This window comes from Platichthys flesus, chromosome 10 (assembly GCF_949316205.1).
Source record: "Platichthys flesus chromosome 10, fPlaFle2.1, whole genome shotgun sequence".
Classification (NCBI taxonomy): domain Eukaryota; kingdom Metazoa; phylum Chordata; class Actinopteri; order Pleuronectiformes; family Pleuronectidae; genus Platichthys; species Platichthys flesus.
In genome coordinates this window covers 5,046,175-5,069,451 of record NC_084954.1, presented here as the reverse complement: position 1 = coordinate 5,069,451, position 23,277 = coordinate 5,046,175, and the positions used below count along the sequence as shown (strand labels likewise).

Here is a 23,277-nt window from a genome sequence, read left to right as displayed (position 1 = left end):
TCTTTTAGATTCTACAAATTCTATATATTTTAGACTAAAATGTATGATTTTAAAACAACTGAGCCCAAATGTTGAGCCCAAATTGAGCTTCAATACTATTTCTAAAAAGAAAAACAACCAGAATCAACTGAATAAATCAAATAAAATAAGTATTTCTGTATTCTGTATTTGCTTTGATTCAGAAAATACGTGAAGACTTGGGGGATAAACTTGAAAGAAGAAAACACATTACACTAAAATACAAAATATGTGAGAGTTTTATTAATAATTTTTGTTCACAAGTAGAAACAGTACAAACAAGTGAAAGAAACTTTCAAACAACAAATAACATCATTTTTTCCTTCAAACATTCAGGCTATAATAATAATAATACTTCTTCTATCAGCGCCTAATACAGACAGATACTGTACAGTGTCTGCCATCAAGTTATTCATACAAATATTTTGTTTAAACGGCTTCAAAAAACATACAAATACATTATCCCGGCGGATAATTTCAAAATCCAGGCCACACCGACGAGTCCCACGAAGAGAAAAATAGATATGCAAAAATAAAATGTGCAAAAATACGTTTGGCTCTAAAAATCTAAATGTTTAAGTTGCTCGAAAATTTGCTGAACATTCAGAAAACATTTGATGCGATTCTAAATGAGTTTGTGCATGAATGTTAAAAAAGATGAGGCCTTCATTTGAAAGAGTTAAAGTGAACTGAGTCGCTCCAAAAGTCTCTCCAGGCGAATCTGGAGGCCGCCGCGGTGGGAAAGTGCTGGTACCTGGGAGGAAGAGCGAGCGGGGACGGGTGCTGCAGAGCCGGGTAGGCCAAGGGGAAGGAGTGGGGTAAACACCCGGGTTTCTCCGTGTCCAGTAAGCAGGTTTGGAAAGGTTTCCCGTCCCGCACCAGGATCGGGACAACGAGCCTGCGCAGCACCGGGGGATGCTGCGCCATCGCCGCGTCGTGGAGGAGCTCCGCGCGGCCTCTCTTCATCTTGTAGCGGTGGTTCTGGAACCAGATCTTCACCTGGGTCGGGGTCAGGCTGAGGAGCCGGGCCAGCTGCTCCCTCTCCGGGCCGGACAGGTAGCGCTGCTGGCGGAAGCGCCTCTCCAGCTCCAGGGTCTGGCCCTTGGAGAACAGAACCCGCCGCTTCTTGCTCTTCTTGCTCTTGCCGGGCTCCGAGTCCAGGGACGAGTCGTCCGGCTTGGTGGAGTCCGGGGAGGCCTCGAGGCTGCCTTCATCCGAGGCTGCAGAAACAATCACCCGTTAGTCCACATATAGGAACAACGTAATAACACACATAGAGCAGTACACATTCGGTGTTCCATCTGTCCACATCCATACATGTATCTGTCCATCTAAACATATACAGGTTAGTCCACACTTCTACACATTTAAATAATATCATAAAACATAGAGCCTATACACATTGCATTTTCTTTATCGACAACCATACATCCATTTATCCACCTCTATCTATCCATCCATCTACACATCCATCCATCAATCCATCCATCTTTATCTCTTTGTCCTACCATCCATCTTTCTATCTATTGATCTCTATCCATCCATCCATCTTTATCTCTATCCTATCCATCCATCCATTCTTCTTTGTATCCAAAATATTTACTGAGGAAGGCCCACAATCCAACATCCATTCTCCTGATAAACGTTATTACAAATGTCAAAATAAAGCATATTAATACATAACATTAAACAGTGGACATGGTGGATCAGAAAAACCCAGCATCATCATCAAAATGGCTTGAAACGTGCACTTACATATGCAGGGGCTCCGGTCGCAGTCCATCCAGGAGGAGTAGGGCGAGCTGGAGGAGCAGGAGGAGTAGCCGGGAACCGTCTCCAGCTCGGGCAGGTCTAGGATGCTCCTCACGGAGAAGCTGAACTTGGTCGGTGCAGCCATGTCGCGTCCTCGTGCCAGTGCAGACTCAGTCCAGGGGTTGTGAGTTTGTTTTTTTAGGAAATAAACAAGCACTCAGATTAAGCCTGTCCAGGGAGGATGCTCTCTCTCACTCGGTCTGTATCTCCTTTCCACTTTACGCACTGTCCAAACACCAGTGTGTGTGTGTTGTGTGTGTGTGAGTGTGTGTGCTCACTGGGCTCAGTGTTTACACAAACAGTTCTCCATAAGCTGCAAACACAAGGCTGCGCGCTTATAAAGCCTCCTCCTCCGCCGGGTACCTGAAAGGCTGGAGTGCTGTCACCCAATGACGGTAGGTGTGGAGGCTGCGGGTGAACTCAACAATGAGCGAAGGAAACACTCGTCATCATTACAGATTCGCCCCGTATCGTCAAACTGGGGAAACAGATAATGGTGATTGTTGAGGCTGAATCACGTCTTGGGTGGCAACTGACAACAGAGGCCGTCCCATCATCAGCCCCCCCCCCGCCCCCCCAATCCCATCCTCCTCTCCTCCCTCACTGCCTCCCTCCTCTCATCCAGAACAACGTGTCCAGCATTTGCATACAAAGTGAGCAATTAGCCTGAGAGTTGGTTTAACTAATACGTCCATTAGAGGCGTATTAATTACAGGCGTGAGAAATGTGCACTTTTATGGAGGGTGACGGATTCTCGAGCGAGTGGCTTCTTGTTTTCAAGGAAAATCGTCCTTTTTCAGAACTTTTTTCTGGATGATTTAAGATGATAATACTCTCAGGATTTTTTGTAAATGCTAAACTTGATATTTAGTTTGAATATTTGAGTTTGTTTGTCCCAGTCTAACTACTCCTGGCATAGAAAAACCCAGTTTGACTAATGTAAACTATGTCCTCATAAGAGAATTCACAATTATTGAAAGTGTAATAATGAACAATAACGAAAAAATACTTAAAATGTCCTTACACCTTCAACTATACTTTATAGCTTTGTTTTATGAAATAATGTCTACTGATTAACACCAGTTAACACATGTGTCATGGAGGTGTGTTGGTGCCAGTGAATGAAACTGGATGATTGTCCTGTTATAGGATTTTCTGTCGTTATATCTGATAAGAATCGAATTAAAATCAGTTTCCACTTTCCAATGTCATTTTGTCATAGCTTAAAGTTTCAATGTCCTCAATAATGTTTTGCATGTGTAGAATTTGACACTAAGGGTTTTTGCTGATGACTGAAAACATTTACAATCTTTGTTTACAACTCTGAAATATCTGTAAATGTTATTAAAATTGAACTAAATACATTGTTTAAAGAACAATACTGCTAAAGTAAAAGAATTGTACAATAAAGACTTGTTATGTCCAACTCGAAGTTTCAAAACAAGTTTCTGACAAATTGCAGCGATGACTGATCTTTGCTGACAGGATTTTATTCATTGATAATCAAGATGAATTATCGATAATTAATCTTACTTTACGCACAGAACTTTAAGGAAGCTCTGTGGCTCAGACATGCACAACTTACTGCGCATTTTAACGCCATTTCACAGTGAAACAAATGGATTCCTTCATGGAGAGAACAGCCGATCTTCCTCCACTCAGCCTGACGCCCACAGGCTGATATCTTGGCTCCATCCAGACACATATAAAACGCATTCAATGCAAAGCGTGAATCCAGCCTTATGTGGGGGGCTGCTGCTGTTTTTAACTCGTATTTGATATTGATATTAGGCCCTTATCCACTTCAAGCGCGGTGCATGAGGCCGGGGACCGAGAGCGCTGGTGGAACATGCCTCCCCAGTCGTCCTGGGTGGTCGGACGAGAGGCAACACAAATACATGCCAACCAGAGGAGGGGAACAAAAGGGGAAAATGTAGCCCCGCGTCCGAGACCCGTTGGAAGCATTTGTTCCAGTCAAGATTTTGCATTTGTTCAGTCCCGCAATAATGCCTGATTGACGCCCAGGCACAATGTCCTTTAACTTTGCAGGATAAATCCGAGCTTGTTCCGTGTTGTCATGGTTTTGAATGGGGCTGAATGGGATCTGGGACACTATCTACTGCTTCGCGTCTCCTGCCGCCAAGTCCATAGTCTGGGGCAATATTACACGTGTGATTCAGGACGTATTAAATCCCTTTTAAATTCCTCTTTAGGTTTTCAGAGCTCAGCAAAAGTCAGTGACCCAGATTTATCCTAAACGAGCCCTTAAATGCTGTTTTTTTCCCCCATTTAAACACTTTTACGCACATTACGCACACGTTTCCCCCGAAAACAAACAAACCCCAGCAACTTTTATGATGATAATGTGTTATCACCAAACCCTGTGAGAACCATGTCCTCCTTCAGGCTTCATTTCTGTGTACCCATCGGCCTCCAGTGGTTGACAAACAGCGGATTACAGTATAGCGCAGGTTTGCTGAGTGGATAGTTTACAGAGGGCACTCGATTGGAGAGCAAAAACACGCACAAGCAAAGAGAAGTCATGTCCAAAGAGCGGGAATTTTCTCTGTCCACAATGACCCAGCAGCCCCTTAATCTATTTAACACCCACAGGCTTCAGCCGGAGAGGGTCCTCTGCAGCCCCAAGAGCTCTCCACTGCCAAATATTTACTCTGTTGTTCAGCTCTCCATCTCCGATCCCTCCTCAGACAAACCCGGGCTCCTCTCGCTCGCTTCTGGAATCAGCTGCTTAAACAGACAGTTTCAACATTTTTTCACCCCAGCAACGAGGGAAGTTCAAATAAAGCTTTACAGACAGGAGTCTGCAAAAACAAGTGAACCACAGAGTGTGATTCACTCAGATGTTCAAATTTCAGTTTCCTTCTCAGTTCAAAATTGTGTTTGGTTATTGTCCCCCTGCTAAATGATGTGCAGTTTGACCGTTTCCACATTCATCTGCTGAAGAGACAGTTTTCTTTGTTCTCACTGTAAATCAGTGCTTTGCTCATATCAATAACATTTTGGACATTTGTAAGCCTAACAGGAAACGCTACAACAAACCTAAAATGGAAAAACCCAAAACCTCCATTTCACCTCCACTGAGAAATCAACTTCTGCAAATATTTTGATTAATTCAAATGTTCTTATTTCTTCACTGAGCATTAATGGAGTATAGATGATTTTAAGACTTTTTTTAACAAGTACAACACAGTATTTTTGTAATGTCTTTACATGTCTGACATCTCTAATAGAGACAATGCATTCACCACCAGGCCCCTTCGGATATTTCTGTATTGTTGTGTCCATATAGTAAATTCTAGTGTCAGGTCAGTATCTGGATGTTTCCTGGGCCCATCGGTTAAAATAAAAGGAGTCTGCAAATAAAAGAACACTCTCCTCTGATGCGGTCTTCCCTCAAAAGAGTTAGAATCAAAAAACAGCACTTGGCTATTTCTTTTGAGTCTCAAGCCAAAGTTGAGATAATCATGCAGTCGGCTGAGTAACAGGCAACTTTTGATGATGAATGCAAGAAGCTGTGCATGTTCAATTTGGTGGAGTGTCCCTTTAACTCTTCATATCAAAGTTAATATTCATTTAACACAACATCCACCATGTCACCACTGTACCATCTGCTGACATCCTCACGTGCCCTCCAGCCCTGAACTGGTTCTTTACATTAAGACCAGTACAGAGATAAACCCCTGAGATGTTTATCTGATTCCAGTCTGATTGTCCGTCACCTTTACAGCCACAATGAGGCCTCTGTTCCTCCACAGCACAGCGTGATGGCTTTAGTGTAGCATCACGCTCCAGCTGCTGCACCTGCCGCCGTCCCTGCTCCTCTCCCCCTGTCCTGTAAATACCATTAGCATTTTGGAGAGGGGCAGCAGGGGATAATTACTTGGCCGCCACATCACTCTCTGTAGTAAACTGGGGTCTTGTGAGGCGGCTTGACCAAGCAGCAGCTGGGTGTTTGCTGCTCACTGAGTGTGTGTGTCTGTGTGTGTCTGTGTGTGTGTGTGTTTGCTGCTCAGTGAGTGTGTGTCTGTGTGTGTCCACAAGTCAGGTTTGTTTGTCTGATGCTTTAGGACACAAAGCCAGTGTGTACCGATGGGATTTTCACAAGAGAAGATACAAAACACGGGAAAGAGAGAACGATCCCTGAACATCAACATGAGCATTACGACAATCAGTGTGTTTATTGAAATAGAAATCAAGAGAAACCACGTGTGGAGCGACTTGTTACACACAAGGAGACGCCACTTAACACCATTGATTTTGAAGAGAAGCTTAACACGTTAAATCCTTTTAGTTTTGAAAGAAGCCCAAAGCACAAATATACTTCTTGAATGGCCTTTTCCATTGAACTTTCAATTAATTTCAAACTTTGATCTTTGATGTTGAATTGCTAAATTTCACAATTTCAGAAAACATAAAATCACAAATGTCTTACAATGAAAAGAGAAAAATCAAGTTCTATCAAATGTATGTAAAAGTAATAAATTAACTTACAATATTACTTTTAAGCTCTGTGCTTAGTGTGATGTATTATTGATTATTTATCTAGATTACCAGCAGGGATCTGTCATTAATTCATTTGTATTAATGGTAGTAAAATTCTAACTTGAGTTCCTTCCTCCTCTGGGGACACAGATAATAAAACATGCAAACGTAAACAGGAGTCTCTCAGAAATATCACTTACTTTTCAGCTGAGTTGTTTCCCCAGCTGCCATCAGCCCCAGTCTATCACTGCTCACACCAGTCCAACAGTCACTGGATGTGATATCAGCTCTGTGCGGACGCAACTCAACTATATTTAACATTTTAACATTCTCAAAACTGCTAATCTTTAATTTTATTTATTATTCATACACTTTGTTCAAAATAGATGATTAGCTGCTTTATTATTTATATAAAGACCAATTCATGAAAAAAGTCAGATAGTGGTCTTTTTCAAACAAGATTTTATTTGAACGTATTTAACTTGGTATACGTGGTAACAATATAGTCACTGAACTCTTTGTTGTCTCATATTTGTTCCAGTTAAAGCTCTGAATTAAGAAACTGTGAGTCCACCGACATGCATGAGAACATCGACACTAAGACACAGAAGATAAGTGAGATGAAAATATGAAATAAATGAATCAAACAGAATCAGGCTGAATTAAACTCACATTCTGAACAGTTTGTGTTTCCATCTTTTTCAGACATGTTTCAGGTTTTGTTTTCATGAAGAACCTGTTGAAACAAAGGAAAGTGATTTTAAGTCACAGTGTAAAGAAACTAACTGTTTGATAAAAGAGGACGTAACTCTAATCTGTCACAAAGTTCTTTCTGAAAATAAAAACGTTGTACTTCTGTGAGATGTCAACATATGAGGCCTCTGAACCTGCTGCAGCTACTGGAGACATGTCTGATACGTGGTCGCCCTCTAGAGGACACACCTTGAAACTGACAGACACAGTCCTGCTTCAGCCTTTGAATTCAAACGACAAACTGTGGATGAGGTTCCCCTCAGTCTTTATCTGAAAGGGGGTGAACACCAGAGGCTTGATCCTCAGACGTAGTTCTTGCTGTGCTCTTCACTCTCAGCTGCGTGATGTGAAACTAAGGGACGATCAGTGGTGGGAAGATGAAACCAGCTGCAGGTCCCTTCATGGTGTGGGGATGTAGTTAGAACTCCCTGTCTGACTGAGGGGTCCTGAGTCTCCTGCATGATTTTACCTCCAGCCACATTCAGACCTGCACATGAACAGACTAAGGATCGGTCAGTGAGGCTACAAACTCTACAAATATTGGATCAATCAATTATTAAAAGTCAGACCTTTAATTTGGAAGATGAAGAAGAAGGATTGAAATGCACGCGTAGAAAAATAAACAAAAAAGTAGACATAATTTAAAACACACATGAATGTATTAAGTTTTTTTGGGCATTTTGATGTTTAGATTCTTCAGCTCTCAATCAGAGAGTCGTGTCATCAGTCCTGAGCCCAGACACAAAACCAGAGGCTTTAACAACAATCAGCCTGTTGACAGGTGATCTGGTCCCTCACAGAGTCCTGGTCCCTGCGTCACGGAGACAGGATGAGATCCAACAAAGAGACAGAAAACACTGAGACTCAATTAATCCACAGAACAACTCTGGCAGGTTCAGGATAGTTGGAAACAACCTTCATGTCCAGGACCAAGGGCAAAGGACGGTGACACCAAAGTTTGATCTGTGCCTTAAATCTTTACACAGAATGAACTTAAAACACAAGGAGGAGCTTACAATGAAAACGTGTAACATTAAAAAACAGAAAAAACTTGAACCTCATCAGGAATCTATAAATATTCATAACACGGAGCAGTGAATGAAATACAGAACATATAAAAACATGATATATAGTTTGAGATATAACCTATTTACCTCATGAATGCTATAGGTGCTGTAAAGAGCTATCACAATGTGTAATACACATTTTCGGTTTTCTAGATGTCCACTAGATGGCGCCACTGTACTTTAGTAAGCAGGTTGTGTGGTTGCGTGTTGGCAGAGGCAGTGACCCTTTAAAGACACTGAGACCAGCAGGGACACACAGGGGGGACACTCCAGTGCTGTTGTCTCACCAGGGAACAACTTTAGAAGGTTCAACCTCAGTGTCCAGTTCTCTGGGGCTCAACAGCGCCCCCTGCAGTGTCACTGACTCATGCAACTTGTCATTGAATTGTGTAAAAAGCGGCAGAATCAGCTTCCAAGTCAGGATGGGTCACGTGGACTGGATTCAGTAGGCCTCGGTGAACATTCACATCATATGAGATGTTCACTTATCAATTAAACAGAAACATAATTCTACAGCAGAAACAGAAAGTTATTGTAGTTTATTTCATTCCCACGTTTTATTCGTTTCCTCCTCAGACATCAGGCTCACAATCAAACATCGGTTGTGTGTCGCTGCTCCACACGGACCCACAAACACGTGACTCCGCTCGGCCCCTGTTTGTTTATGAGGACACTGAACACTGGGTTCACTCGGTAATCTAATAACACTGTGTAAAACACCGGTGAAGCCGGGCCTGACTAATTACAGGAATGTTTCTGGATCTTAATGCATGAGGAAATTTAATATAAGTCCAGCTCAGGTATGACTCAACCGTTCCTCGGCTCTATAGGGCGCGTGGAGCGCGGCGGTGTGGTCTGCATCAACACCCCATTTGCACGTTTCTGCACAAAGGAAACGCTGCGTAAAAGCGCGTGAAGGTTGAACTCTGCGGGTTTTTCTCCTCCGCTGTCCTCGGTGCGGGACAAAGAAAGGTCCAAATTAGGGCGGAATGAAATATTTAATACTAATGGATGCCAGGTGCCAGACGCACAGATGTCAAAGTGATGTATGCGTAAAAGTGTCGTAAATATTGTTCCTTTTTGTCGCACTGGGCTGAACTCCAGGCCAGGCCTCTGAAACACGACTACACACGTCTTTAACCCGCGCTCGTCCTCATTAAGGCCCGCGCTAAAGTTACCTCGCCTCTCAACCCGGGCGAAGTGCTAACCCGCGCACAGACTTTAATGGTGTCGCTCAGGACCCAGAGGTTGGAGTCGCCAGGTTAAAGAGATGTCACCCTCCAGCTCCTCACATGAAAGCTCCATGCAGTCTTATCTGAATATCACACACTCACTCACTCACTCACACACACACACACACACACACACACACACACACACACACACACACACACACACACACACACACACACACTCCCTTTCACAAAGACACACACACAAACACACACACACCTACAGGGGACAGTTAGCGGTGGCTTGGATTTCACCGCTCTGCTGCTTCCTCTTTTTAAAGTAATCGGATCAGTCAGCGCGTCTCTGGCTGAGCTCAGTGTCCTGACTGTGGATTTGTCTGAAGTTTAGCTATGAGTTTTGGAAATGCTATTTAACTTAAACAACCAACGCGATACAATAAATAAATAATTCAAATTACAACAACAGTAAAAATAATGTTTTTCTCTCGACAACATTTCAGTAAATCATATTGTTTGTCTATAAACTATGGGTGAATCAATTTCCCATGAATTCCGCCACTAATATTGAATTTTATGCCGAAGTATTTCGATCTTGTAGTAATACTTCTGCAGTGTATATATACTCTGTTACCAGTACAAGTAGTTAAAGACCAACGTTCAATATTAAAAAGTAAGAATAAGTATAAATAAAACACAAAAGGTTGTTCGTTGTGTTGAGTGGCCCATTTTAGAATAATGTTAAAGTTCAGTCTTCTAACTATTAATGCATTTATCATATAATATTGACTCAGTATATTGATGTTGTTTCAGAACTGCTTAGTAGTTTTTAAATCCCTGGGATCAATAAAGTCTTATTTTGATCTATAATAAAACACTGTCATTTATTTGTTGATTATTTATATCAATAACCTAATTTATCTGATAAACGTAGTCGAGTAAAAAGCCAAATATGTTTTATGAATTAGAAGCTGAAAAAAGGAAAAACCTAAGAAAGTTTTAATCCTCATACTCGAGTAAATGTACTTAGTTACTTTCCAACACTGCTTTCAAGTTTTAAGATGAAGGATTTAAAATCTTATCGACTTGATGCTGTAAGGGATTCTGTGTTGAGTGATTTAGTTTGTTTCTTTGTGCCTCAGCTTTTCATCTGAACGTCCTGCGGACCTGTGAAGTTTTATCTCTTAGATCAGATTATAATCTCTAGAATAAACATCTGTGACGCCACAATTAATTAGATTAAAGTCTTAGTGGAGTGTTGTTCTTTTGGAAATGGTGGAGTTCACTCCCATTACCAGCATCAACGCTGTTCTATATGGTTTTGGTACAAATACTAAATATTTAATCAATTTCAGGTTGAAGTTTTCATGTTCGTATGTTTCACGAGTGGAATTATTCAGATTTCCAAACTAAAATGTGAAAACGATGTATAATCAATATTCGCTATATAGATGACCTCTCACATTGCGAGGACATTTTAATATGTAGCAAATTGAAACAAAATACAGATGTTTACAGACGTACAGATGTTTATGTGTTTTATTAACTGTAGGAATAACAAGATAAACTCTTAATAACTAAATATATCATTGATTTACATTGATTTTGGTTCGTTTCCCAGGAGGGGGTGCAGCCAAACGTCGTGTTTAAATCCCACTGCGGATGAAACTGATCTCCATCATGATCTGAGGAGCCTGGGTGACGTCTGACAGGAAAAAATATCGAACAGTAATCAAATTCAGACTCTTCTTTCGATCAGAATTAATCGAAATCCTGCTGCACACGTCATTTTGTTTGTTTACCACGACGTGAGGCCTTCTCCTTTTTTTTCCATCGTGACAAAGTGTTGAGTAAAAAAAAAAGGTTCTCGTGTCTCCACTTGTTGAACAAGTGCTTATTAAAAACTCAAGGTAGTTAAGTGACTGCTGGAGCAGATAGTTGAGGTGGGAGTGTCTGGGTCATCGCAGTTTACAGACGGCTCTGAAACCGACAGGTAAACAAACTCAGGTGGATCACGCGCGCTGTTCCTGGCACAGCCTCGTCCCCCCCCCCCCCCCCCCTGCGCACACCTCTGCGGTGCGTCGGAGAAATGCAGGACTGGAGCCGCTGCGTGATTTATTAAGGAGGGGGTTTGTCACTCTGACAAGACCAGACAGTTTTCTGCACAACGCCTGAACAACGTGTCTTCATTTTCCAAAAGTGAAACCCTTCCCAGTGGAGGAGGACGGTGCTGATGTGTGGTTGAATTGTGTGACCTGGGAAACAGGGCTGTGCTGCATGGACACAAATTAAATCAAGATTAAAATGCTCATTTCACTCGATACAGATAATTATCAGCATCAAAGTTATTTATTTTAAAGTTTAAGACAGATCCCTGGTTTTAAACTCTTGATAAAAAGCAAAACGTTTCACCAATCTGAGGTCGACTGATTATGTGGATTACCTCCTCACTGTGCTGCTGAATGCATTAACCATATATATCATATTATTTTATATATAAATATACAACCTTCGTTATATTGCTATTGATGAAAATTACATGGTGAAAATCACTGTGTTCCAATGTGAAACACTAACATCAAAAGGCCTGGTGCACATTTTGTACATTGTATATTACAATAATTTGACAGCTGTAAAATTACACAACCTTGATCACAATCTTTACCTTTCATATTTGATATACATATATTATCTATTTCTACTTTTATTGTATACATTATTACTATGATTATTCGCATGTTTATTTACATTTTCCCCTTTCGTTGCCTTGGTGTATGGATTCTGAAATTCCTCCACGGAGGATCAATAAAAGCTCCACTCATCTTATCAAAGCAGAATAAAACATGTTGTTCTCTAATTTTACTTTTCTTTTAGATTTGAATGAAGCACGATTTTCATAATTATATATTTTTGTGACTTTTTTAAAGGTCTCTCGGTTTGACCATGACCTTAATGGAACAAATACAGAAAACATTAGCCACAGTAAAATACATTCGGCTCACACGCTCTCCTCCCTCCATGTTGAGTCATTATTAAATCTTCTAACCGTGAAAACAAATATGCAAAAGCTGTGATTTAAATAAGTACAAGTGCAAACTAACTTCCAGAGAGCAGAGATTCATGATATTCAGCTTCACCCTTCAGGTGGTGTTAGAGGAACAAATGTGAAAACAACAGCAACAAAACAAGAATTTAAGGGAAATATTAAACGAAATATTACGATTCCATTGTTCCAAATCAGTTGATTAATCGCACAAACATTGAATCCCATAATATCATGTTACATAACCTTACAACCAGACAAGAGTAACTGCTTGACTTGAATTATTTGAGCATGTTTATAAAATATAATGGAGTTTTATGAAGAGGAAGAATATGACAGTGTGGCTCCACGCAGGCTGCAGGACACGAGTGAGTCAATATGATTATTTGCAAAACGTCTCTCATGCATTAAATCATCGATGCACATATTTTGCCACATGGAACCGCAGCTTTGCATTTTCTTCTGCAGAAATCCTGGATACGCGTCCGACGCATAGAGTAGCAGAGTGTGTTGGAAATGTTCGAATCCAGTCATGCATGTGGCAAGAAACTATTTCCTGCAGGATGTGACCTGATAACCTACATTACAGACAAATATGTAACGTTCACTGACTTTTTTTGTTCATGCACCTGCAGCTATGAATAATGGAGACCGGTATTGGTGAAGTGTGGAGAGGCCCACCGCCGCAGACCGTGCGCGGGAGCCTGGGCTCCACCACCACCCGCCGCTGTGTGAGACCAGGAGACGTGCGAGTCAACCTGCTGCTGTCGAAGCTCTCGAGTCCATCGTTACACAATTTGTCAGACAAGTGATGCGTTTCCTTCACAGACGGTCAGAGCTGTTCAATTCGACATGGACGGGTTCGGGCTGGTGCTGCGCGGAGCAGGCGTGTGACAGCCGTGGCTCCAGTGAGGCGTGGAGGAGGCCTGTTAGCACCGGCGTGGCGTGCACGGACAGACGGAGGAAAAATAAATACACTGGAGGAAAAAAAGATTATATTCCTGGTGGTTATTTGTTAAAGTTTGCTTCCAGCACATGAAACAATCCACTGGTCCAGAGCTACATGACGAGATAATGACAAACACATGAGGATTATCTACCCCCCCCCCCCCCCCCTCCAACAGGCCCATTTGATTAAAACAATATTACTTTTATTGCAATTATTAATATCTATCACTATTACACCTTTGACACACAGCCTGATATAATTAAAATTATAATAGTACTTGTATTAAGATAATCGCTGATGGGATCTAATCTAATAACTTTGTGATGTGACAATGCATCCGCCATGTGCTCAATTATTTTGTATCAATTTTATTGTTATTTCCAGTTGTGTGATATCATTTATCATATAAACACATGGGATACACCTATTATTTTTCCTCGTGCCCTCCCACACTAATCCCATGGGGCTGCAGTGTCCGGTTGGACATCTCCTAATGGGGATGAGTGTGTGTTCAGTGAGAGATGGAGCAGTGGGATGGGACCTCTGCTCCCTCGCTGCTGACCTTCTGTTGTTTCGGCCACCAGAGGCTCCTCAGTGGAAACCAGTTCAGCACGTTTCCCCACACGGTAAACATCATCCCTGAACGCATTAGTGGCCAGGGGAGCTGGGCAGGGTGGGCAGGTGGGGGGGACCCGAGCAGCGACACGATGGTTTTTTAAAACGAGTCCACTAATAAGGTGTCATGTAAGTAAACATATCTGTAGAAAAGCGTTAATTCACGTCTCTTTAAGAACCAGAGTTGTGTTTTTACGCACGGGGAGATCTGTGCAGTTGCAGAGATTTAAGGCCTGAAAATGTGGAAAACGATTAAAGTATAGTAACAGGGAGTTTACTCTAAAGCCCACATAGCTGAGCTGAGCCGAGCCGAGCCGAGCAGAGCAGAGCAGAGCCGAGCCGAGCTGAGCTGAGCACACTGGAACAAACAGCGAGACACACCGTGTGTACACTTTGGCCCCTCACGGCAGCCTCGGTGTTTAATGTCAGCGGTGGTTTCCAACCATATTCCAAACTGCACGGCTGCATGGCTGCGCTGTTTGATGTTTACATGCACGTTGATCCCTCCAGGTCGTTGGGAGATGCAGGTCAGTCACGCGCTGTGGCCTTTTATTTTGAAAAAAGAAAATATAACACGAGAAAAACCCAAAGCATGTGTCAAACCAGGGGAGAGAGAGAGAGAGCGAGCGAAGGCGCAAAGTTATGGTGTGTGTTTGTTTCTCGTGTCGGGAAGCAACAAATCTTTCTTATTGCCTGCAAATGGGGGGTTTCTGCGCAGCCGGTCCATGTGTGCAGGGGCAGTTAAGTTAGACATGATCCCCCTTTTTTAAGATATTCCTCTGCAAGCTATGAGCCTCGCGTGTAATTATGTAAAGGTTGTAATCTAAAGGGCAATTAATATATCATACGTGAGCTCCAGAAACGGTCATATCATAAACGCTTGCTGTGCGTAATTTGGCACAGAAGGAGTACACGTTGGGCCTGATGTCCCGCGCAATGGCTTAATGCAAATCAAATTATTTTGCTGTCTGAAAAGGAAAAAGATAAAACAGTTGGATTAATAAAACTTGAGAGAGTAATGTTTGTGTCAACCTGGTCAAAGATTTATTTAATATTTAAATTAAGACACGAGTTAAATCAGGCGGTTTAACTCTGTCATTTATTTTTTAAACCAGGCAGAATCTTTACAAAAGTTAAACATGTTTGTTTTGTCTTCGCCTCATTTTCAGCCAAACATCATCGGGCGCTGGATGGATTAGATTTGCTGGTGTGTTTGGCGATGATGGTTTAATGCGTAAAGAACAGTGAAAAATAAAAATACACGAGCGACAGACACTTAAAGAAAAGAGCGTCATAATAACCTAGTGCACGGAGGCACGCTTTCTCCACATCACCCAGCCGGTTACATTATTTAACACCAATCAGTCACTCTCCTTCCATTTCCTTAATGGTGCCATTTAAAAGAAGTTGGGATGAAGGGCAGTGGAGCGTAAAGCCACCAGAAGTTAGCTTCTCCACCTTTTTGCTTTCATTGCAGAGGTTAGCTCTTCGATTGTTTTGAAAGGATTCATCTTTGTCACTTACACACGAATGTTATATATAATTAATGACAGCTAAACGTGTGGTTAAAATGTGGATTTTATGGAAATATGATTATTTTCCAGTTGGCGTTTCTCTGTGATGGTCCCTTTTTTTTTTGCGCATTTCTTTATTTAGACTCATATCCAAGTTGAAAAGATTTAGATCTAATCCAAAATCTTGATATTGCTTTTTTTATACTCACCGCGTGTCTCAATAATAAACGCATTCATGGTGGTATATCCCAGGCTTTGCTCTGTGATGGGACAGAGCAGGGCGAGGAGGAGGACTTGGGGAGGTGGGGGGGGGGAGGAGGGTGGCGGGGGTGTCTCCGTGAACTTGTCATGTCAAACTTCTGGACCAATGGCGACTCAGCTCCGAGCAATCCCGAGCGTCTATCGGCGAGCTGGGCCAACCGGCGGGGAGAGAAGAGTTGGAAGTCCAGCCTCCCGATTTCCACAGATTGAAATGTAAGCCTGTCTCCAGCGCCGTCAGGAAACAGACCGAGAATTTTGTCCCTCTTGTTCCTTATCGCACGAGAACATTTTCTTGGACACGGCTCTGGACGGTGGACACGCTGGACGCGGAGCAGGATCCACGCAGGGGGCACAATCCGGACACCGTGTTCTTCATTTGCGGGTTTAACACTATGGGTGAGTTCAGTGTTGGATCGGGGTTCTTTTTTTTTTCTTCTGCAGGGATGTAGCGAATTGTCCAACGTCCTTGTAGACAAGGCGATGGCGAGGTGTTGTCTGTCTGTGGCGCTGTGAGGAACAGGTTAGGTGCTGATCCACGGGGGAGGAACCAGTAGACAGAGACAGAACATGTGCCAGTTACGCACAGGCTTTAGCATCGACGACAGGACGTCCGCGTGAAGTTCAGCTTGTGTGTCTCGCATCGATTAGTGGACAAACCAACATTAAACTGCACACAACTCACAGTGATAGAGGATTGTATAGAGAGGGAGGGGGGGGGGGCACTTAAAATCCAAAAATATGCACCTTTGCGTATTGATGGGTTCAACTAGATTTATTTTGGTTAGACATTAGTCTTGGGAATGGCAAAAAAAAAAAAAAACTTGCTAGAGAGTTTCACACCTTATTTATTTGACTCTATATAATTATATTAATTGGAAAAAGACCCTATGAACGAGTGGTTATTGAATCTGTGCTAGGCCTCGGGTCAGTGACTCAATCTCTCATTCTCATGTGTGTGTTTGATTTTGACACCAGAGCCAGCCTTCGGCGAGGTGAACCAACTCGGCGGTGTTTTCGTCAACGGCAGGCCGCTCCCCAACGCCATCCGGCTCCGGATAGTGGAGCTGGCCCAGCTCGGGATTCGACCCTGCGACATTAGCCGGCAGCTGCGCGTATCCCACGGCTGCGTCAGCAAGATCCTGGCCCGCTACAACGAGACGGGCTCCATCCTCCCGGGGGCCATCGGAGGCAGCAAGCCGCGGGTCACCACACCCACCGTGGTCAAGCACATACGGACATACAAGCAGAGGGACCCGGGGATTTTTGCCTGGGAGATCCGGGACAGGCTACTCGCCGACGGGGTTTGCGACAAGTTCAACCTCCCCTCCGTGAGCTCCATCAGTCGGATCCTGCGCAACAAGATCGGGAATCTGTCCCAGCAGAGTCAGTACGAGTCCGGCAAACAGGGGCCTCACCCCCCGCCTCAACCAACGTTACCCTACAACCACTTATACTCATACCCGTCTTCCAAAGTGCCCACTCCCCCTGGCATGCCCACCCTCCCCGGACACATGGCCATGCACAGGATATGGCCCTCCTCGCACTCCGTGACAGATATTCTGGGGATACGGTCTATTACAGAGCAACAAAGTAAGCATGGCTGCATGGAGGGCGGTTTCTTCTGATTGTTGCACTGCATTTAATCCAACTTTGGTTTTTACGCACAACGGTGTCCATGCGTGTGTGTGGGGGGGGTATTCATTTCTACTCTAATTGTATAATAGCACCTAAAAAGCTCTCAGGCCTCTGTGGAGATCTGACCTGCAGCCACACGTCATTTTCTCGAGCCCCTTCCGTGTGCTATCACTGCGCATTCTCCTTTCTGCTTTGCGCCACGTCGTGTGTGTGCAAACTAACCCTGCAACCCAAACTAAAACCACCCAAAAAGACGCGTAAAGTGTCCCTACAATGTGACGTGCTACTCGTACGTCATCCCGTATCCCAGAGGCCTGCTGATAGTGGTTTGAAGGGGGGTGGGGGGCAGGTCAGTGCAGAAACATATGGTCCAGCTTGCACTAATGATTAAGAGGCGGATGTGGAATATTGGAGGGAGATGGAGTTGGATGAAGTGTGCGCCATGACTCTGGTCTGGTTAAGATACATTTGCGGCCGCAGCCTGCGTGTTTGTGTTTGTCGTGCATGTGTCACATGCAGGTAGAGGCCCTGATAACTTTGGCCCGCGCTCCACAAAGACCACGGCTGTTTTGGAAACAGTGAAACAGGACCCGGCATAAATCAGTGTTAATGGCCGGCTCGGTGTTGTGAAAGGCATCTTGTTTTTTCTCTGGGAGCTCGTTTTGCAGAGGCACGAGGGGAAATGCTGTCAGTCCCCGCTGTCAGGCTCCAGCAGGGCGGCCGTGCACAAACAAGCCCCGGCTCCTCTGCGCTCCAAGCCCGCTGCGAATAGCTCGCTGCACGGCGAACTGCACGAGACACACGCGAGGGAGACGTGGAGGAGAGCTGCCGAGTGTTCTTTAAGAAAGTGTAGCTTTATAAACAATTCATGCATTTCCAAATTATTAGCAGATGTTTGTGGCAGGCTTTTGAATGCAGGGTCAAAGGATTTTGGAGTCGATTTAAAACGCCAAAGATTATTTGCACCAAAGTGACGATTATTGCTAAAATACTGGGAAATTATTAGAAATATTTTCAGGCATATTGTTATAAACTGATCGTGATTTTACGCATCTTAATTGTCGTGCATGGGCCACACACACTAGAGTACTACATAGAGTAAACTGTTTTGGATTAATTCAACACAATTCATCAGAAATACCCTTGACAATAAGTGCAGTATTACATACAAATATTTCAACATTTTAAATAAATGCTCTTCAACGAGCTGGAGCCTTGTTGGACTTTGTTTCCCAGTGCAGACGCTGGGGATCACGTGAGGTATTAAATCTATTACGCAGGAAAAAAATAAACGGTGAAAGTAAATGGGATTCGTCCCGGATGAGGACACGTTTTGTTGTCCCACTTCCACCAGAGACGTTTTTACTTTTATCAATCTATGACTGGGCGTTAATCTGCTGCACAGGACGAACCAAAACAAATAGTTTCAATTCATTTTCTTTAAGGCAACAAATAGCACCTTCTGTACAATACTTCTCAGTCCCAATCCAACAAAAACATGACCAATTAAATTGATTATTAGTTTTAGAAATTAGGGTAAATATCTTAAATTTATACAAAAAAGATATTATCCAATTTTCATGCGATTGGACACAAATAATCCAAACCTAATCTCAAAACCAGATTATTTAAAATTTCTATTTTCCGTTTTTGTCCAACTGATCTGGAACAGGACCAGGTTATAAAAATAAGAGCTTTGACACATGAGGTCTGAATCGATGAAGTGACATCTGAATGAGCCTCAGTGCTAAAAGTCTCCGGGTTTATTGTGTCTCCTGGTTAATCTGGGCCTGATGTTTGTGTGCGAGGCAGAGACTCTGGTTTAGTTTGTACTTTCCCCTTCCACCCTTCATCTGGACAGAAAAACCCTCCTCCTCTCTTCTGCCTCCCCCCCACCAGTTAGTGACAGTCCATCCTTTCCCTGCGCCAAACTAGAAGAATGGGCCGCAATACACGGACTAATTTCCCAGCAGCCACCTCTCCACTAGTCAATGGCGTGGATACAACCGCATTGACACGCAAAATCCACGCAGGTAAACGCAGAGAATCGAACTCCTCTCCTCCTGGTGGTGAGGCTATTCATCCAATCCCAGTCTTTTTTAAATAATATTATTCTGATTATGATGTGGCCCTGAAGTTTCACCTCTCGCAGAATTATCGCGCTGCTTCTGGCTTCTGGTTTCTGTTATACCTTATTATTATTTTTTATTCTGCTTCATAAAGGTGCAGCCACTTCCTGTCGGTCTTGCTGCATGGCCACTGGTTTTTATGAATCCTCCCAGTCTAAATTATAAAATGACAATTAGTGGGTGAAAGAGGGTAGGATTGCCTACACTTATTCTATTGGTTTGTTTCTGCAGCTCGTTGGGCTCTTGGAATTAACTGTGACTGTAACGACACTCAGAAACTGAGAGCTTAAACATAGACTGCTTTCCTTTTACTGCTAAATTATTCTAATAAGCAATTTTAAATATTTAGGGTTCAACGTTTGAGCCAAGATACTGAACTTTTAAGTGTTTTATATTATAAACTAAAAAAATGCAGTGGCCTGTAAAGTGCTATTTTGTTTAAAACAAGTGAGTTGCAGGCATTTAAAATAATTGTTCAAAATAAATCTGAAATTTAGAATAATAAAAAGCATCAATGGCCAATTATCAAATTTACGTTAATTTGAAACAACGTACATTTCGTAATAATTAAAGTTAAGGACTCTCCCTGTATATATTTTATAAAAATAATAATTTTTATAATAATTTATAACTTTTTGGTCTTTTTAGTTTTTCTATTAAAAACTAAACGTCCCCTCAGTGGCTTTTATTTTTTATTGCGCAGATTTCTTTCCTCTTATTTTTGAAGGACGATCGATTCTCGCCAGATAAAAAACGAGAGGTTGATATTTGGCCTCTTCGTCTCCGGCTCAGTTTTCACGCTGAGACCAGGAAGCTTTTCAAAGTGACACCGGACACAGCGACTTTCCTCAAGGTCTCGAACCAACAGCTTAATGATCACTAGAGTCTTTAAATCACAGAGAATGGTGAAGACTGAGGATCGACTTCTCCTGTTAAATAGATCTGATCCCTTTGAGACAACACGAGTTAAAACTTCAGATTGAAAGTTTCTAAATCTTTCATTTGCTTCCTCGTTTTGAAGCAAAATGTATTAAATCTGTTTTTAAAAAGTCAAAGTTTAAAACACTTTTCTTAAGTTTAACTTTTTAATCATTTTCTCTAAATGTGACTTCTGAACGTTGAGTTCATTCGAAGCATTACACGCTTTAGTGACGAGGCCTCAGTGTCTTCTTCAGTATCAGACTGAGGTGACAGCACGAGGCCTATGGGCGCCCTGCGGAGGGGGTGGGGGGGAGAGGGGGTGCACCCATTGGATCCTCGGGTTGGTTTTATTCTGGAAGATGAAGAGGAAGATGAAGAGTATTATAACAAATACATTAAATGATATAGATCATGTCCACGCGGCAGCTCAGAGGTGAATCAGTTCATGTTCTTCACGAAAACTGACGTAAAAAAAATGTAAACAATTATATAATCAATATTTCACGTCTTTTAATATTCTCTCTCGCCATTATTAAGATGATATGAAGGTTTTTAAATTATTTATTTGGAATATATGAAGTTTAGATAATATTGGATAAAGGTGCTTTTTTAAAATGATTATTCAAGTCTGATATTAAAGATATTTTAATATCACCATTAACCTCTTGTGACCAAACAGACCTAAATCATAAGAACAATATAAACCATAACACGTGTGAGGTTATTTAAATAAAATACACACATGCATGTGGGCTTTTTGTGAGATTACACATTTTATTTAGATGGATTTTCTACACACATCTTTGCAGATATTACGTCAGATGTTGAGTGGTGAACACAATAATAGGAACACCTGAACAAACTGTGATAAACACACAACATCTGTAAAACCTTCTCCATGTTGTTGACTTTGTGTCAGACAGGTGTTGATTCATCTCTCACGTGTGAGGCTGTGATGTTCATGTAGCAGCAGATTGTTTCGTTAGTGTGTCTATGTAGAGCCTGTGTGTGTATGCTTGTGTGTGTACAGTGGGTGTGTGTATTTATGCTGTGTGAGTGTACAGTGGGTGTGTGTATTTATGCTGTATATGTGTGTAATGCTGAATGTGTTACACGCTGTGATAAACCTAAATGATTTGAAATGGGAAAAAAATTGAAACGCAGCTAAAAGCCTGTAGAGCGTTTTATCAAACACGCCGTGGACGTGAAGACACACAAACATCCACAAACACCCCCCCAGACACCCGACACACACCCGCAGACATGTACACACACAACCAGTCTCCTCTCCACAGTCGTGCATCACAATCACCACAAACGTCAGCTTAGAGCATCATTTTTCACGTCTCCTTTTCTCTGTGCGTCCGTCCATGAGAACGAGTCGCAGGAACAGAAAAGATCAGATTATCCAAAAAAAATGATTCCCAGTAGTCGCAGACCACCCAGGAACAGACCATTTCGGCCTCCCTGTTGAAATGCTTTGGTGAATTCCCCAAGTTAAGTCCTGTCGCCGTGCCAGAGAAGCAAAAAACCCATTCATGCTTCGGAACTCCACGCTCGCCTCGTTCTCTATCATATTTCCCCTCTTCCTGCCCTTTCACTCTCAATCTCTCGTGACATCTGTTTTGTGGCGCGACCCCCCCCCCCCCCCCCCCCCCCCCCCCCCCCTCCCAAACCACCCCTGTCTCCCATCGTCTGGCGTGGTAATATCAACGTCCAGCTTTAGGTAGAAAACAGTGTTCCGCTTCCAGACCTGGGGGGGGGGGATCGTGCATGTATGGTTTTGTTATTCGTGTTTAATGTGTTCCAGGGGCACGAGGGCGAATAATTGATCATCCATACTTTCATCGAAATGGGTAAAAGTGGGTTTTTTATGTGGTGGCTGTGAAGCTGCTCTGTGCTGTTTATCATTCAGCCGTCACTTTCCCTTTCACTTTGCTGTGCAGCTCGCCTCAGCTTTTTTCCATTACATCTCAGCTGCTAGTGTTTGTGTGTGTGTGTGTGCGTGTGTCTCTGTGTGTGTGTGTGTGTGTGTGTGTGTGTGTGTGGGTCTACCTGGGCTGGAGTCACTAAATAACTCAAACCTGGAGTCTCAGTAGAAATCTTGCTGTTGAGTGGCAAATTATTTCCTGTTTTGAAATTTTCTGGAGAAACGGGTGATGAAAAATGATTGACTGCGATTTCTACCTGGAACCAGGCCGCCTGAGAACGAGTCAACCGTGACCTTTGACCCCTCTGACACAGATCCACAGCTTCTGATCGTCTCCTCTCTCTCTCTCTCCCTCTTTCCTACCCAGACGCCGAGTGGATCGCCCACAGCGAACAGCTATGTCACAGCGCCCAGCATCCCTCCCTACCGCCCTCCCACCCGAGTGTCACCCTGCACGGGGTGCAGCGCCACCACGTCGGCCTGTGTGACCGGAGCCACATGGCGGCCGGCCAGTGGCAGTGCGCCATCTCCCCACAGCTGTGACACCGCCACACCTCTGGCCTTCAAGAGCACGACAGCCGGCCGTGACGCCATCCACCCGGTCACCCCGCCTCGGCGCTGTGAAGTCGGCTGACTGAGGTGGGGGGGGTGGAGAGGGACAAAGGGGTGAGTGGGTGGTGTGTGAGATATGGCGAGGACGGTGAAGACATCAAGTCTGTCTCGTGTGGCTACATTTCAATCTCACTGCCTCCTTTGTGCGAGGCCCTCGGGGGGCCCGGGACCATATTTGTGCCGCCCTACTCCTCCTCCTCCTCCACCTCCTCCACCTCCTCCACCTCCTGATCCTCGTCCCTGCTTCACACAGTCAGACCAAAGACAGAGGGAATACACATTCTGTCCATTTTACAGTGTGTGAAAGAACTGGCAGGGCAGGTGT

The 23,277-nt window shown here is 43.3% G+C and overlaps 2 protein-coding genes across 2 annotated transcripts; one reads left to right on the top strand and one right to left on the bottom strand.

Annotated features, from left to right (window-relative positions):
* Nucleotides 1-633: 633 nt before the first annotated feature.
* On the bottom strand, nucleotides 634-1,972 carry nkx2.9 (NK2 transcription factor related, locus 9 (Drosophila)). Its single transcript, XM_062398162.1, has 2 exons — nucleotides 1,774-1,972; nucleotides 634-1,238 (listed from the first exon to the last, which is right to left on the bottom strand). Exons 1-2 carry the CDS (start codon nucleotides 1,913-1,915, stop codon nucleotides 685-687), a joined length of 696 nt encoding a protein of 231 aa, XP_062254146.1. The 5' UTR covers nucleotides 1,916-1,972; the 3' UTR covers nucleotides 634-684.
* A 14,009-nt stretch (nucleotides 1,973-15,981) lies between these two features.
* Nucleotides 15,982-22,926, top strand: pax9 (paired box 9). The gene is made up of 3 exons (XM_062396614.1): nucleotides 15,982-16,121; nucleotides 16,701-17,315; nucleotides 22,708-22,926. Exons 1-3 carry the CDS (start codon nucleotides 16,118-16,120, stop codon nucleotides 22,881-22,883), a joined length of 795 nt encoding a protein of 264 aa, XP_062252598.1. The 5' UTR covers nucleotides 15,982-16,117; the 3' UTR covers nucleotides 22,884-22,926.
* Nucleotides 22,927-23,277: the final 351 nt, after the last annotated feature.

Excerpts from the sequence above, each read along its gene's own strand:
- nkx2.9 (XM_062398162.1), bottom strand. The coding sequence starts at position 1,915 with ATGGCTGCACCGACCAAGTTCAGCTTCTCCGTGAGGAGCATCCTAGAC. Across the intron at positions 1,239-1,773 it reads CGACCGGAGCCCCTGCATAT|CCTCGGATGAAGGCAGCCTC; the intron begins GTAAGTGCACGT and ends TTGTTTCTGCAG.
- pax9 (XM_062396614.1), top strand. Across the intron at positions 17,316-22,707 it reads GTCTATTACAGAGCAACAAA|ACGCCGAGTGGATCGCCCAC; the intron begins GTAAGCATGGCT and ends TTTCCTACCCAG.